Below are 17,218 nucleotides of genomic sequence, written 5' to 3' on the forward strand. Positions count from 1 at the left end.
TTTCTCTCAAAAATATGAAGCAGAAAATTATCATACTTTAAGGTTGTATTTCTATTTACAAATCTCTTCATCTGTTCCCAGCTCTCAGCTGTATGAAGAATTCATACTTGCAAACATCTGCTTTCAATGGTACAACTGTTAGCCTGGCATAGCAAGTTTCAAGGGTTTGTCACTTGGATCGTGCAGCTCTCTCTAAACAGTCATTTGTATGCGGTGCGTTTTATGTTCTGACACGGAGCCAAATTCTGAGTGCCTCGCTACCACTTCAGTCTGGACCTGTTCCTCTGGAAATGCCACAAAATGATAATAGCATAAATTTGAGTAGCTCGGGGTGCAAGGATTAATTTTTAATGAACTTGAACTGTATAAAATAGGAAATATATGCCATAGCAAATGGGAACAGAAGGAGGGAAATTATGATGGGTTTTAGAAAAACATAGAATATGAAAAAATTATACTACTGTGAGGCACAGGTGAATGTTAGTACCGCCTGTAAAAGAAACAAAAAATAGCATGCAAAAGGGGACACTGAGCTGCTCTGTGAAGTCATAATGTGAATGTATGGCATGGGTGGAAGATGGAAAGCCAACAATTCATAGAGTCATAGAATGCTTCAAATTGGAAGGGACCTTAAAGATCATCGAGTTTCAACCCCCATGTCAACTGCAAATAAGTTTGTAAGTCCCTTGATGGTTTCCAGCATATTCACTTTAACCCCATTTAGAATCATAGAATGGTTAAGATTGGAAGGGGCCTTAAAGATCATCTATTTCCAACGCCCCTGCCATGGATAACTCAAAGGTTACTCAAAGCCCCATCCAGCCTGGCCTTGAACACTTCCAGGGATGGGGCATCTGCAGCTTGTTCCAGTGTCTCACCATCGTCACCATAAAGAATTTCTTCCTTATGTCTAATCTAAATCTCCTCTCTTTCAGTTTAAAACTGTTCCCCCTCATCTTACCTCTCCACTCCCTGATAAAGAGTCCCTCCCCATCTCTCCTCTAGGCCCCATTAGGCATTGGAAGGCTGCTCTAAGGCATTGTTGATGCCTTGTAGTGGTTAAAACATTTTAAAAGGGGATAGCATATGCTGACCTTTATACAGAAAATACACTAGTTTTAAATTAAGGCATCAAACACAAATTTTAGGTGTTAAGACTACATCAGTAAATTCTAACAGATATAGTTATAATAGAAAGAAAAGGTGTCTGTGTTATTCTGATATGGTGTTATTGCTACCCTTTATTTAAATGAGTATATGATGAGATGGGGAAAGCGTGAACACTTCCAGAAAAAGATTTCAAAAGTTGTACAAGTAATACTCCATCTCTGCTGTGGTATTCTCTCAAGTGCCTCCCATATTGCATACAGAACTGCAGGAAGAAGCAGAGGGCCAAAGTTGCATGATGTGGGTGAGAAAGCAGCACAAAAATGTGAGGGATCTATGTTCCCAGAACAGAAGAATTATTTTTTAGAGGGACAGAATTTATTTCAACCTCAAAGGAAGCAGGTAACATATCAAGATGTTGTACTAAGGTTTTAAACCCTTTGAGGTTGAGCTTTATCTGAGGTTTTTAAATTCAGCAGTAAGGGAAGGCAGATAGTCCTGAAAAATCACATTTCAAAATGATGCATTCCCCTAGGTAATTTTTGTATCTCTGAAGAAAAGTAGAGTTAGAAAATTTTTATCAAATGGGAAATTTGAAAGGAGAGAGGAAACAGTGCCATTATTATTAGACACATTAAAGAAGAAAAGGGACATGTTTCTATAAAAATAAATTACTTTTTTTTGGTAGAAGTCCAAGAAAAAAAATTGGGGAAATGTGAACATATAGTTTGCAGTTGTTTACAAAGTGAAAGAAGGTTGACACGGTAAAACAGTAGGATAAAGACAGTTCTTGAAAAGATGTCCTTTAAAAAGTTGAAATTTTGCCCAAATGAGGAAGTTACAAAACTTTATAAAATCTGAGAAGTTACATATAAAAATGCAATGACGAAAACCAAAAAAAGGGCAGTAGGAGCAAAGACAAGAAGGTATAAAAATCTGCTAAGAAACCATGTTCCAGATCATGATGGTGGCTAGAAACATTGGAAGGACACAACTAGAATTAAAGGAACATTTGGCAAAGGCTTAGTACAGGAGATCTTGCGAAGCCTCTTATGATAGATTTTTTATATTTTTTTAATAAGAGACATCAAGTGATCTGCCCCAGATCTAAGTAAGAGTAGAGCAGCCTATTAAATACACAAATAAAGTGAATAAGGACAATCAACAGAACTGTCGACTTTTAGAAGAGCCCAGGAATTAAAGAGATTAGTTACTAACTCAGAAATCTGAGCGTGCCAGGAAGCAGAGCTCTGTGCTTTTCTGTATACTAAAAATGATTTGAAAAAAAAAAAAGTTTGGTGATACTAAGCTATTCATGGCATTAAAGACACCTATGTAAAACTGCAAAACTGCAGAATGTGATAAAATAGCAGATTAAATCTAAAATGAAATGTAAAGTGATGCACATGGTGGGAGGGGGGCAAGTTTAAATTTGCGTGATGGGCTCTGACTGAATATGGCTGTGTAGAAATGAGGTCTTTCGGCAAAAGTAAACAATTGTATCAATATGTTAGCATAATGCTCAGAGGTGAAAGAGGAAGCTGATATGTTAGGAAGTGTGTGGAAAACAGGAGAAAACAAAGGAGATGCTGTCATTATGCTGGTGTGTTCGTGCCTGCATGATGACACCTGTATGCTGAGCAGTGTAGGAGGTCCTGGTTAGACACCTTGAAGTGTACCCATTTTTGTTAAATAAATGTAATATCCATTCAGTTCTGGGAGGATATGTGCATGGTTGAGAACTTGCAGTGTATTACGGCTATGTTAAGTCAGTTCCTTGGTTAAAAAGAAAGCCTCATTAGAACAGTTGGTATCCACCGGGCAGGAATCTGGGACTCGCAGTGCCTGGCCTCGGTGCTACTCACCCTCATGTGCAGTGTCCAGACACACATGGGATTCCCTGCACCTGTGATATTCAAAGCATTTGTGAAAAAAAAGAAAGCCTTTCCAAGTACGATGGGATGGAGCGGGTTCAGAAGAGTGACAGGGACGGCTCAGGGTGAGAAATCATCAGGCTGACCAGGGCACTTTCGGATATGAAAGAGATGTCTGAGGGAGAACGACAACTGTCCCTCAGGGGTGGTCCTGGTGTGCCGTGCGTGCAGTCCCCACAGCAAGGTGTCCCCTCTCCAGTGCAGGTTTCCCATGGGCCGCAGTCCCCTCACAGGGGCACCCCTTGGGGCAAAGTGCCTCCTTTCTCCTTGACCACATCTCCCACAGCACCTCCAGCCCTCCATGGATCAGCAGAGCCCTGGGACCCGCAGGGCAGCACGAGATGCACGGCTGCCTCCTACTAGATGGCTCCACTGCTGCTGCTCCTGCTCCTTCCTGCATTAAAAAAGAAGGTAGTTGAGTGGTGGCGGGGCAGGGGAGCGAGTGGTGAGGGACCTACAATGGCCTCTGCTGTTCTGTTCACAGGGTGGTTCCTGGCCTTGTTCGACTCTGGCCACAGTCTGGAAGCCAGGGCAGGCAGGCTGGTCCTGTGTACGTACCATACACGGCACACGTGCTGCCATACTGGTTGTGAGGCTAAACTTCATGTTTTGGTTGCAGGCTACAAGCATAGGTAGCATAGGCATACAGACAATGCTCCCAGGTATGTCTGATTCGTCAGGCCAGACATCGTCTGATGTAACCCATTATCAAACGTGTTTCACTTTGTTATGAAAAGGACTTCCCTAGCAATGAAAGATGAGGTTCTTTTAGTTAAAGCTCTATTTAAGTAGAAGTTAGCATTACATTTTCAAAAGTGTTGGTATCTAATGCTACTCTTATTTCCTCTCCGCCAGAAGAGGCAGAGCCAGAGAAAAAATACTTCATTATTTACACTCTCCAATATTTTCTATCTTCCTTTGATCTGTTTTTAGCATGAGAAAAAGACTGAAAAAAAAAAAAAGTTTTTATTGTTTAAGAAAAAAAGGAAAAGTGTTACTTGATTGTAAAATAAGGTGAGATTTTTCTCAGTGAACACACATGTTTTCATGTAGTCACACTTGGTAGTTAGGTACATCTAATAGGGCTGCACATACTTTGGGAAGGACTATATTCTTTTGTTTAGTCTTAATACAAGCTGTAGGACTGTCAGCCCAAGTCTCTAGTTGTGAGTCCTCAATGCTGACACATAAACGTGATGAATAAGATACTAGTAGTCGGTCTGTAATTTATAAATGCAGTTATCAAATGCACATTCATAAGAAAAATATATTTAGTGGAAATATTCTTATCCAAAATTGCCTCTTCATGCCCCGTCCCCAGCCTCAATGCCTGACTGAGTTCCTCAGCTTTCACGTCTGCCTTTCTGTTCTAAAGCATTTTTCTGGGGTAAGTGCTGGGCACTTACTTTTGGATGGATGGAAGTTATTAAAAAAAAAAAAAGGAAAAAGAAAAAAGGCACTAAGTGGACTTTAGTGTCCCCCTAGAGGTCATGCTGTATTCTGCTGAAATCACATTCCCTGTCTCCAGAAAACCAGGCTTTGTAATTTTATCCAAAGAAAGAAACAGATGATGGGAATATCTTTGCATTTCTCTATGCTTTATGACTTGCTACTGTAATTTTACTCCTTTTTTTTTAAAAAGAAAGCCCATCATCCTTCTAGCTAATCTTCATTATCCAATACACAGCTGTAATTAATGCCATTTCTAGCAGCGAGTTCTCAGACTTGTCTGACATCAATACTTGCATTGTATCAATACAGTCATATGCCTTCTCAAAGAACTTCTGAAAATAGAAGTATGCTTCTTCTTTCATAGATCTTAAAAATTTCCGGAAATGTTAGGCTCATAACCTACATTTCAATCGTTGGAGAAAGTATACAGGAAAGTTATGCTCCAGTATTGCTTAGTTTTGTTCAATAACATCTTGGGAATTTGCATCTCTAAAAAAAAGGTGCAGTACTTAAGGGCTGACAGTAAAAATATTCATGTTACCTGATTGCCGGATTTGTGATTAATACTTGCAGAGGCATTATTGTTTAAGGGAATAATGGTAAATACTATTTCCCTTTGAAAAGTTAAAGAAAAATGTCTGAAAATATGGTTTACTCTAAGTGTGACAATAGTTCATGTCTGTTCCATGAAAATTAAAACTTGACATTACCTGGGTCAATGTCAAAATTCCCATTTTCTCAAGTAGAGAGAATGTTTACATATTATTCATGCTAACAACAGGAGAGGTTATTGTAGTAACAGGAAATTCCAAAAAAAGCATTTAAAATACAAAACACTTATGAATTAATTTGGTCTATTTGCCGTGTTTAAATGCTATTTTTTGTATTCTTCAGAGATGTTAATGTTGTATATAATACATTCTCCAGGGAACTCTCTTGTAGTTCTGAAGCACTGGCTTTTACAGTAGTGTTTTTAAACTTTGGAGAATGTAAGGAAAGCAGAATTAGCTTTTCAGTTGAATAAGACAAGTAAGGTTTTTTTGGTATCTTTTTTTTTCTTTTTTTTTCTGATGTAGCATTTAGTATTGATGTTTTCTTTGGTACAACATTCATATTTTTGCTTTCACTGCGTTTATCCCAATGTAAAGAATGTGGAATGTTCACATTCCTGTTAATTATGCTTTTTTAAAAGCAGTGTAAATGTTTATAAACAGAGATGTTATACACATTGTTTGATATTATGACATTCTGTATAAGTTCCACTGTTCTAAAATAAATTCAAATACCTGAGTTTTTGGCAGAGTCATTTAGTCTTCAGTATCAGTTTCTAAGTATTTGTTTTCTGTAGAATAATGGGACTAATTTGCCTGAAACGTTACCTTGCATTTTATTATTTAAATTGGTTTCTCTCTGTTTTGAGGAAATCCATGGTTTTGAAAAATGCCTACAGTGTGAAGCAGGTGATATAGTAAAGATGCCATATTGAATGAAAGGAGGCAAAAGCTAGTTCACCTAGGCACATTTGATTGATTTCTGGGTTATTCTTTACCAGGTGGTTAAGGAAATAAATGGCCAGTAGTATGATAATAGATTACGTTTGTCTTTGAATATTTGAGTATTTATTTGCACAGGTCTCTCTTAATTATAGATTTCTCATATCTCAATAATACCCTATATGTACAACTTAATTATAATAACTAGAGAAACACAGTGTTTTGCTTTGCATAGGAGGGATGAATAAAAATTGAGCATGTATTCCGGAAGAAGATGAATCTAATTGTATTCCTATTTTGGGACCTCTTTCCTCCTCATACTTTTGCCTTTCTTTCACATCTGTTCCAGTTGTCTAGGTCTTTCACAGCCTGTTGCTTTTGAAAATTTCATCAGTGTGGCTTAACAGATTCATTGGATTGTCTTTGCTCTTTTGTTTTGGCTTTTTTTCTTTTGTATGCTCTTCTGCTGGGGAAGAACAATGTCCCTAAACAGCAACTCCAACTGAAATTAAACAAGCCAACATGAAAGTGTTCCAGAATTGGTCCTGAGCACTGAATGAGTCATACACTGCAGAGAGAAGCTCAGGCCTTTTGGATTTTTATCCTCAGTTGCTGTAAAGGGACCATGCTTTTCTTGTCTCTGAGATTAAAATCTGTAAACAACATACTTTTTCAGAGAAGTGCCAGGTCTCTTACAGCAGATCAGAGAGACAGGCAGATCATTCAAGAAATCTCTAATCCTCTATGATGATGTGCTTTTTTCCCCTCAGTCTTTTTAATTGAAAGATTTTTGGCTACCTTATCATCCCAGAACTGCTCAGAAACAGAGATATGTGAGAGATAAACAATATGAGTTCTTCATCTCACTCATGCATACGGATGTTGGGTGGCAACAGGGAGTAAGTCATATCTTAAGTCCTTGTTACACCTTTTATAGAAAAATTTTAGACAGTGATTGGCAACCAAAATCACTGTTTAAAATCTTTCTAAATCAAGAATTCTTCCAAGTGATAAAGTGTAACATTTGTATTGTTGTCAATCAGAAGGAAGAAAAACCTTAAGCCTGGAGCTATATCTTATTAAATACAGCTCTGATGCAGACACAGGTGCCTTTAGAGTCCGATTTAGTGAAATAATAAGTAGTACCATAATCTTGGTAGGTGCCAGCAGTCTGCTCTGCAAAATCACTTCATTCTGAATTCATACATTGAAATCTCTTTGCTCAGGTTTTAGTATCTGAGGTATAAAAACTTAAATTATGTATGTAAGAGCAAGCAAGTACAATATATAGGCATGCAGAGTGTTAACTCCTCGTGGAAGACAATGTCTTCCCCTTAGTTTCTGTTTCTTAGATGCCTGGTAGAGGGTGGATGAGTAGCTGTTGTGCACAAGCATAAAACATTCCAGTGTGTTGTAAATATTAAAACAACATAAGAGCTTCCTGGCTAGTTCAATATATGCCTGTGCACATTTCAGTCAATGTTTTTGAAAAATAAATAAAATTAAGGGAATGGAAGGCTATCTGGCAAGCAGAAAGAGTGTAAGTTCATTAAATTGAGCAGCAAGGATTATTTTACGGTGTTCTATAGCTCTTAAAGAAAATATGCTGCTTCTGTGAAGATACATACAAACAACAGTAGTCTCCTAGATGCTTCAAGAACCTTTTTAAATTACTTTTAGAATCTTCTGATTCACACTGGAAGAAGTCTGGCCACATATTTGGGTGTTTTTCATTGCTTTTCTTTGAGTATTTCTCTGGTATTTGGAGTCCTCAGCACAGGAAGGACATGGACCAGATCCAGTGAAGGGCCATGAAGATCATCAGAGGACTGGAGCACCTCTCCTCTGAGGAAAGGCTAAGAGAGTTGGGGTTGTTCAGTCTAGAGAAGAGAAGGCTCCAGGGAGACCTTCTAGTGGCCTTCCAGTACATAAGGGGGCCTACAGGAGAGATGGAGAGTGACTTTTTATCGGGGAGTGGATTGGATGAGGGGGAAGAGTTTTAAATTGTTAAAGAGATTTAATAGAGATTTAATATAATAAAGAGATTTAGATTAGATATTAGGAAGAAATTCTTTACTGTGAGGGTGGTGAGGCACTGGAACAGGTTGCCCAGAGAAGCCCCATCCCTGGAGGTGTTCAAGGCCAGGCTGGATGGGGCTTTGAGCAACGTGTTCTAGTGGGAGGTGTCCCTGCCCATCGCAGGAGGGTTGGAACTTGATGATCTTTAAGGTGCCTTCCAACCCAGACCATTCTATGATTCTATGATTTTATGACTTTATGATTCTATGATTCTATTATTCTATTATTCTATGATTCTACTTTTTTCCTAAGCTTATTAGCATTTTCTGAAGTGAATGACAATGCTTTGCTTTGTGTGAATACGTTGTTTTACCCAATGGACTTCTACTCCATGCAAATACCTTGAAAGTGTAGCAAAAACATACAGCTAGAACCAACATGAATAGTAAGTTGGTTTTATTTATTTTGTCATCTCTTAATCTCCTGTTCAGAAAAGTAAAAATGTTTTGTAATTGAGCTATCAACTCAGTAGAAGTGTTTGCCTTTGAATTATCCTCTACTGTTTAAAAGCTAAAAAATATCAGAGAAATCTTCAATATGAAGTTACAAAGTTTTTTGTCCATCTTTTTTGTGTTTAACAGTTTCTATATGAATAGCAATTATTGAGGCCTAATTATTATGATGATGAAATAAAAGTGTATATATATGGTTCTTCTGTTTGAAGTCCACTATGAATACCTTCTGTTTGCATTATTTCTTTGGCTAATGTTTTGGTCATATCCCTCATGGTCAACAGGAATAAGCTTCATGCTGCTTTAAATGAAAACTTGGGAAACTTTAAAGGTCTGAAAGTAGGGCATCTGTCTGGATGACTCATGTCCGTGTTATCATAAACTGCACCAGTCTGGCTGCTGGAAGTGCTTCTCGACTAGTTGAGTGAGCTTTCTTCTTGTAATGTCATGTGATGATTCTAGGTGTTACATCCATAGAGAAATAGTGATCAGGGAATGTTCTTCAGAATCCTTGATCAACCGTACATTGGGCAAGAAGTAACCTCTTCAAACTGTATCCTAGCAATGAATAGCCTTTGTTTTTCTCTTGCATTCTGCAAGAGCTCTAGTATCCTGCTTTCTGGCTGTGGTATGGATTTGTACATTACAGATGTTTGTACAAACTTGACTGAAAGTGTTTAAGAGAGAAAGTCTGTTGATACATGAAGTAAATAATTGACCGCTGTTTAATGTGCTGCCACTGCATTCCTGAGTTAAAAACAAAAACTCGTACCTTGGGTTCATACATAGTCCCAGACATTTTGTGTGACTTCTGTGAATTTTGTCTAAATGCATTAACTAGTTTGATTAGCTATGTATATTTTTCTCATGTGCCTATTTTCAGCATTGCTGGAATGAATTAAGCAATGGTTTATTTATTTTTGTGTCCATTTGATTCTGTGGCTATTTTAAATAAAAACAGTAATGTGAAGATCCTCTTTTGCGGATACTTTTATGCAGATTTCTATGTAAAGATGACAAGTAAAAGACTTGTCACTGAAAATTCTTTTTCTTTCCACAAATCTTAGATAGATACGGCTATGCATACCTATGCCTATGTATATTCATATGTAAGATATAGTATATGAGTAGTATATGAATAATTTGTAATAAGATCATTTTCTAAGAATGCAAATTCTATTATGGAAAGCCTATAGCAATCCCCCACAAATTGATTAATGTCTGGTGGGTAATCTTCACTACTCACCTCCTCTGTGTTCTCAAATCTACTGATGTGACTCTTAGGTTTCTCAAATACTCTGTCACCTACATGCAGAAAGAATACACATGTTGCTTTTGTTTCTTTCAATAGATTCCAGGGAATGCTGGAATATGATCTTTCTCTTCCCATGCACTCCCTTAGATGTTCAGTCAGTTCCTGAGTCTGAAGCCCACAGCAGGGACATGATGGATTTCTGTCTGGGACCTTCACAGCTGGTGTACCCTTGGTTGGCAGATCTCCACTGCTAGCCAGGATCTGTGTTGCTGGCAATGGAGAAACTTGAGCCATGGCTCCTGGGGGAGAGGATTCCTCCCCCTCCTCACTCCCTGCCTCCATTGAGCATGAGCTGCACCCAGGACTTGGAGTATTACATGAGTAATGGAGTATTACATGAGTAATGCACCCAGGACTTGGAGAGCTAGGCACCTCATACACACCCGGCAGCCTGGCCAGCCTGGCATTCTGGGTGGAGGTATGACGCCATTCCAAACCATCAGTCTCTGAGTTAATAAACAGCAGTCCACTCAAATCAATTTTCTCTTCCACCAATCTCTTGTGGTCTCTGATGTTTCTGACAACCAGGTCATCTTGCAAGTCCAATGGACTTATTTTTTGTGGCCTCCGATATGAATGTAACCCACAGTGGCTGATGCATATTGTCAGTTGCAATGTGAGGGTGTACATAAGCCAGACAGCACTTGCCCCCAAGAACTGCCAGACTAGTCCCAGCTATATATCTGTGGGCGTAGCCTCTGGCCAGTAATATGAAATCAATGCCAGAATTAGTTTCACCTTTGTAAATAACTATTGAGTGGTTGGTGAAGCTAATTGACAGGGAGGAAGGAACTATAATTCCATCATACTGGGGCAGAGGATAACTTGGTTACACTGAAGGGCATCCAGCAGGACCACAAGGAAGTGTAGCATCTGCAGTTCTAATTGCAAATTAGGCCTCTATTTCATTGTTGTAAAACTACCAACAAAATATTTGCATGTATCATAACTAAATATGGAAAAAATTAAGTGTTTCCTCAACAGTTGGCTTTACTTCTCTGTTACTGGATCCTGCCTATAAATAATTAAATACATAGCTAATTAACAAATATTTATTATTTATCTGAAGGAAGTGGCAGACTTTTAGAAAACAAATCAAAAGTTCAAGTAGTGTGCTGGAGACTTGCTCATGCATTGAGATGAATGGGTTTCTTAGGAAGGAAAACTAGACTTTCAGATCTGTCACAGGTCATGATGTTCTCCTGTGGGGGCAGGAAACTACATCTATATGTCTGTATATCTTTGTGAATATATTTGACATTCTGGTGTTGATTTTCTGTTTTGGCAGAGGTAGGCTTCAGAGATTCTCAAAAACTTAGTCATTTTAAAACAGTACGTTACATTAGCAAACCTATGCTAGTGTGGATGATGCCTAATCTAGGAAAATATTTCTGGTATCCATTCAAGTTGCATCAGTGATGTGCTGGCCTATGAGGGAAATAAGCCATACCTGTAATTTTGCTGGTATGATTGATTCTACATTAGGAGATTTTACTGGAACAGCTCCGTTGGTCAGAAATTGCACTTTACCTCATCTTTGGCGGACAGAGCTAAGTTAAAAAATGTGTGCAGAGATGTACCCTGCCCAGATGAGAATATAAATCTTTCAACTGCTGATCCTGGAGCATATGAATTTCCCTTTAACTCTACTCTTTCATGATTACTGCTATGCACTTACCTAGAGGCTGACAAATGCTGCTTTTCAAACCTGCCATGCCATGCCATCATCAGTTTCTAGGGCTTTTGCTTAGTTATTATTATAATACAAAGAGCAGTCTGTCAAATTTTGGCAAATATATGAAAGTACCCAACTACTGGTCTAAGCATCCTTAGGCACCTGGCCTTCTTCCCCTAAATTTAGCATGTATCTGCTGGTCTGAATAGCATATAGGTTAACAGATCCCCTCAGATTGAGAAACTGGCTAAAAATACCCAATAAGGCTTATTTCAATATTACAAACAATACTGCCGATACCTAGATAAGTAACTGTGGCAAAAAGCCCTGCCTCAGAAGTCTGTAACCTTCTGTAATTGTTTGGGTTGGGAAGCATTTTTATTGACTGGAAAGCATACACAGTTCATGGATATGCTTGTTGCATGGTTCAGGGTAACTGTATATGTTGTATAATTTAGTGACACATGAAATGTCTGCTCTGCTGGATCTTAGAATGTTGGCAGATTTTGTACACTGAAGCAGTGGCTTATGCATGGATGTTGTACAACTTGCAAACACCTTGATGCTAACAAGATATATTAATTTCCTTTCAGCATAACAACTGGTATTTGGATGGTCAAGGGATAAAAACTCTCCTTTGAAACTTACAGAACAATTTTGATTTAGTCATAGAGTCATCATGAACAAGAATACCTGCACTCTACATGGGAGGAGCAAAAGTGTGAGTAGAAGGTTTTCTTTTCTTTGCTTCTATTTTTATTATCAGTATTTTTCCATACTGCTCATTTGCTGGTTTAGCCTTTCAAATACCACTCTCTGAGGAGGATAGTAACTGTGATAAAAATCTTTGTTGTACACTATTCTTGTATCTGTAGCCTAAATATGTATGTATGTGTGACTTGCACACACAGAGATAAGGTGATTGATATGGCGATTGAGTGATTTACTTTTTAAAAATTGAGACAATAGTTTTTGAGTGCATTTTACACCGTTATTAAAGAATGTTTTATTGAAAATTCATCGAAATGTTAGTTTACATATTATCTATAATGTATTCCATAAGAAATGCATGCCCCTGCACTAATGTTGGTATTAGGAACTACACTTAGTTTGATAATGCATTGTTGAAATGTTAACTGTGTACTGTTCCAGGAGACCAATGAGACGACATGCTAATAATATATGCATGGACTTGGATGAGTCTTAATTCTGTTTGTTATCTGGTCTTTGTGGTAGTTTTTTTGTCCTATGATATATATGTATATATGCTTCCTAGTATCTGTGAGTACTACTGAAATAGGGAGGTTTGGATGCTGCCCTAGCCTTTCCTGTCTTCCAGATGCTCATGGAACAACATTAATGTGTCATATCATTATATACCAATGACTCTGCCTTACAGGCACAGACAAGAACTGATTGTTCCTGATTGTTCCATTCTAATATGCTACTGTGATGTTGAATATGCCCCTTCTCCTAATAGACAAGAACACTTTATCTAAGTGCTTTGATAAGTGGTAATAGGAGAGAAAATTTCTAGAGTGCATCTACAAGACCTTTGGATCTACACGGACAGAGGATACAGTTGCATTTCCTTGTTTTTTTGAGGGGCTTTCAGCTTTTATATAAACAGAGTTCACTTGAGAAATTTTCCAAACCAGTCTGGATCCAGATTTTTTGTTTTTCCATGAGTATCTCCCACCTTGCCCTGTAATGACATTCGGACTGCTGTCTCTGCTTTGTTGCTACTAATGCCTTGGTGTGTCTGCTTCCTTTTCCACTTTGTTGCCTCAGTTTCCTAATCCAGTGGCATTTGGTTTGGACTAAGAGGATGACTTTAGTTGACTTTATCCAGAATTGCTCAAGTTCCTCTGTGTTCTCTCAGGTGTGGGAAGGTAGAGCAGACGTCTCTGACTGGTTCTCGAGCTTCCTGAATCTGGCAGCCTGTATCTGCTTGAGCTCCTGGCTACTGGAAGCAGTTGCCTTTCTGGGCTTATTCTTAAAAACTTCTTTTAAAAAAAATCTCTATGTATATATATTTTTTATTTCCCGTAATTTTACTGTACGTGCTATCAGCGTATGTATGTCTAGCCATAGCGGGGATAAGGACAGAAGTATGCTAAATTCATTATGGTGCCATAGTTTGACATATGGATCAAATAAACAGACTGATATGTCTCAATAAACTGAAAATAGGTATTCAGAGTGCTTAATAAAGCTTCCCTCTTGCTGTTGTCTGAACTGCCATGGAATTAGGTGAACCATGAGGCTGCCCATAAAATTTTTAAAAGACCATAAAGCATAAAATTTTAATCTTAGCTGATCTAATGAAATTTGTTCAAATTTTGGGGAAAGAACACCTTTGTTTCAATTTAAGGTAATGAAATGAATTTTTACCAAATATATTCATCTTTATTAATTCAAAGTATCTTCACACTTATTATAAACTTCCCAGTATATATTTTGTGGAATTAAGTTCTAAAAGTTCGGTAAACATATTGAACATTTCAGGCCCTGAAAGAGAATTTTTTAACCTACAAAATAAACTTCATTATTTTTAGTGTTAAATTCTAGCACATCTTGCTGTGTGAACTTAATCATAACCACCTGTGGCTATTTTTCTTTAAACCAGGTATATAAAATATTTCCTACTGTTTATTTGTTGTTTTTAAATTGCAAAATAGGTAATCCCTAAGAAATTATTTTAAGCCTTGTGGTAGCATGCTGTTTAAATAATTCCTTGACTACTGTTCCTAGGGGATAGTAGCACTATTTGAACAGAAGTGACTTTGGAAAAGTGTCTCATTACACTTGGTGAGTACAGCCACAGGTTTCCTGTCAGATGTTGGGGACACCAAATCTTGTATCTTCCTACATGTCAATTTGAATTTGCATTGTCAAAGTTATCCATAGTGTGCCAGACCAGTCATTTCATCAAAAGAGCACATATTGAATATGTAAAAATGGCATCAAGGAACTGAATAATGTTAAAAATAAAAATTGAATATGGCTTTTATTTTTATTTCATGGCATGATGTCACATAGCTTTCAAAGAATTTTTTAAGTTTCTAGGCAGTCAAGGTCTTGGTTTCAGATGTCACTGAGCATAATTTATCTAATATGGAAGATGAACCTGCAGATTTGTGCAAACATTTTGGTTTTTTCACCAAATGTAGAACTGTGCATCATAAACCAGGTGAAGCTTACTTTAACACTGTAGAATAATACAAACTGCAGGTAGAAAAGACATTATTTGCATTCCCATTTTTTTTCTGACAATACAATATCTAACACTTTTTTAAAAAAATAATTTGTAAGTGATCTTGTAATTGAAAATATGTTGTTAATACTTTTTTTTAAACTCCCTCTAATAGACTTTTATTCCATTACTTGTCCTTCATGTCCTCAGACAGCATAGTATGTATAATCCTGCTAGTCCTCTGCTCTCTCCCTGGCTGGTTTGCACAGTATTGCTATTTATGGATTTGTATTTAACCATGTTTTGTAATAAGGATTAATAGTAATTACCTCTTTCCTTCATCTTAGAGTGTTCAGTGAGAATGTCTGCGTCTATGTCCTTTCAATCTGTGCGTATTATTTGTCTAGTCACTCTCAGTCAGTTTCCTTAGGTAGCTTTTTTTTCTTTAAATGGTTTCCTCATAAATAAATTCCTCCGTTCCTGAAATGTCTAATTTTCCGGTTCTTAACTGCTTAGAATACTCTAGGTGTTTTATTGATTTAACTTCCATGACTTAACCATCTGCTACATTTCAAAATACAGCTAAACGTTGGTCTTTCCTGCACTCCCTCCCTCTGCCTAATTTGATTCTCTCCCCCACCCTTTACAAAGCTACTTGTAATATAGTATGAGGGTTTTAATTAATAATGATCAGGTATGGAAAGAAACTTTTTGGAATATTTTAATAATAAAATACTGGACTTTATTATTTGTGTTTTAAAAGGCGTTCATATTATTTTCATAACTGGATGAACAAGCCAATGTATTTCTACAGACACTTTACAAATTTCAGCACAATTTTTTCTTTATGAAAAACATGATGAAATGTATTTTTAATTCGTATTTTTTAGATCAAACTAACAATACACCATCAGCAGCAAATAAATTTTCAATAGAATGTTATAATAACTAGATTTCTATGGGAATATACTGGAGGCATATTTGGTCAGCTAAAGGAAGTAAGATGCTACTTTCAGGTGATGAGGGTGCTAGTATGTGTGGAGGAAAGAATGAAATCTGAATGTTACACTATGTGGGTGTTCATCTTGGAACATTGTGTCGGAAGTGAGTCAACTCTTGTGAAATCAGAAAGTAGCTATATTGCAAGAAAATGAACCAAGAGGATATGTTTAGCAACTGGGCCTGCTTAAACCATGGAATTTCAACAGCTTCAACAACAGCAACAACAACAAAAAAGGAGCAGGGGGCAGAAACCAAAATTCGAACATTTATGCTGTTGCAAAGAACAGAGCCTGCTGCATGCTTCAAGAGTATTTGGTCAGCCTTTTGCCTTAAAAATATCTGTAAAATCCTAGAAGTGTGAGACTGCCTTGAATTCATTAACATATTACATATATAAGGTGTATTTTCAAGAACTGTAACTTCTGGATACCTACAGATCATGAGTAGGAGACAGAATGGCTGTCTCATTCTATGTTCAAAACTTTAAAAGCAAAGTTGTGACTACTGATGGAATCGGAAGATGCCAGACCTCGAAAGAGAATGCTCAGAGTGATTGCAGCAGAGCTTCTGAGAGTTTAGCTGCATGCAGAAGTTGCGGGGGGTGGAGGGGAGGAGGTAGGGTGGAATTCATGCGAATGTGAAGCAAACACGGAGCACCCATAGAGACGAAGCGCAAAGGAAGGCGGAGAGCTATTTGCAAACAGCTGACTCACTGAGATGTTTTTATCCAAAGTACTTAAGGCTAGATTGTCATAACCTTTGCTTATGATGTGGGGGAGTGATGAGGAAGTTAAAGACTTCCTCTATTCCTATGCTCATTTCTGCTTAGATTATGACTCACAGAGATGACAAGAGCCAGGGGCTTTTTGCCTGCTGCTCCTCCTGTAAGAAAATGGTCATGGAGCGGGAATGTTACCCTGTCTATCCCACCTAAATCCAGTACACTCCTCTGCTCATGAGCTAGAATAGCTATATAGCAATAGGGTAAGATGCTCTACACTACAGAGTGATGTAGTTCTCCACAGAGAGTGCGCAGGAATTGAAAATATGTTCAGTTCCAGGCCCTTTTTTGTCACAGTGCAGTTCTGTCAGCCAGCAATCCTTGCTCTAAGTCAATAGTTCTAAGTAACCAATTTGTCAACAGAAATGGGAGAAGCTTGCAGCATTCCAGAAGCATTTTTCATAATAAATTTACATTACTTCCAAATAAATTGATTTTTCTTTCATTGCCAATGGCTAGGTCCATTTGTTAGCTGATAGAAGGATACTTAGAGGGAGATTGCTTGGACTAACCATTCTTTATTAATGGAAAGCAATTACATTACATATTCTTTGCCTTCTTCCATCCCTCTGTCTATAATCAGCCTTTGCAAAGGAAACAAGGGATAGAAAGGCAAAGGTGGGACATTGCTAAAGGGCAAATTGAAGCCCATTCAGTGGTGCTGCTTTACCCTTAATGTTAGTTATTCTGGTTGCCTGGCAGAATAGACATTTTAAGCAGCAAATTCCCTTA

General features: G+C 37.7%; 1 protein-coding gene across 1 annotated transcript in view; it reads left to right on the forward strand.

The window, feature by feature from the left end:
• PDE4D (phosphodiesterase 4D) overlaps positions 1-17,218 on the forward strand; it is a 623,750-nt gene that overhangs the window by 74,669 nt on the left and 531,863 nt on the right. Inside the window, exon 4 of the mRNA XM_014964972.1 lies at positions 12,101-12,228. Coding sequence (XP_014820458.1) covers positions 12,187-12,228 — 42 coding nt within the window. The 5' untranslated portion in view covers positions 12,101-12,186. The remainder of the gene's footprint in view (positions 1-12,100; positions 12,229-17,218) is intronic.

Source organism: Calidris pugnax, unplaced genomic scaffold, assembly GCF_001431845.1.
Source record: "Calidris pugnax isolate Ruff unplaced genomic scaffold, ASM143184v1 scaffold273, whole genome shotgun sequence".
In the NCBI taxonomy this organism is placed as follows: Eukaryota; Metazoa; Chordata; class Aves; order Charadriiformes; family Scolopacidae; genus Calidris; species Calidris pugnax.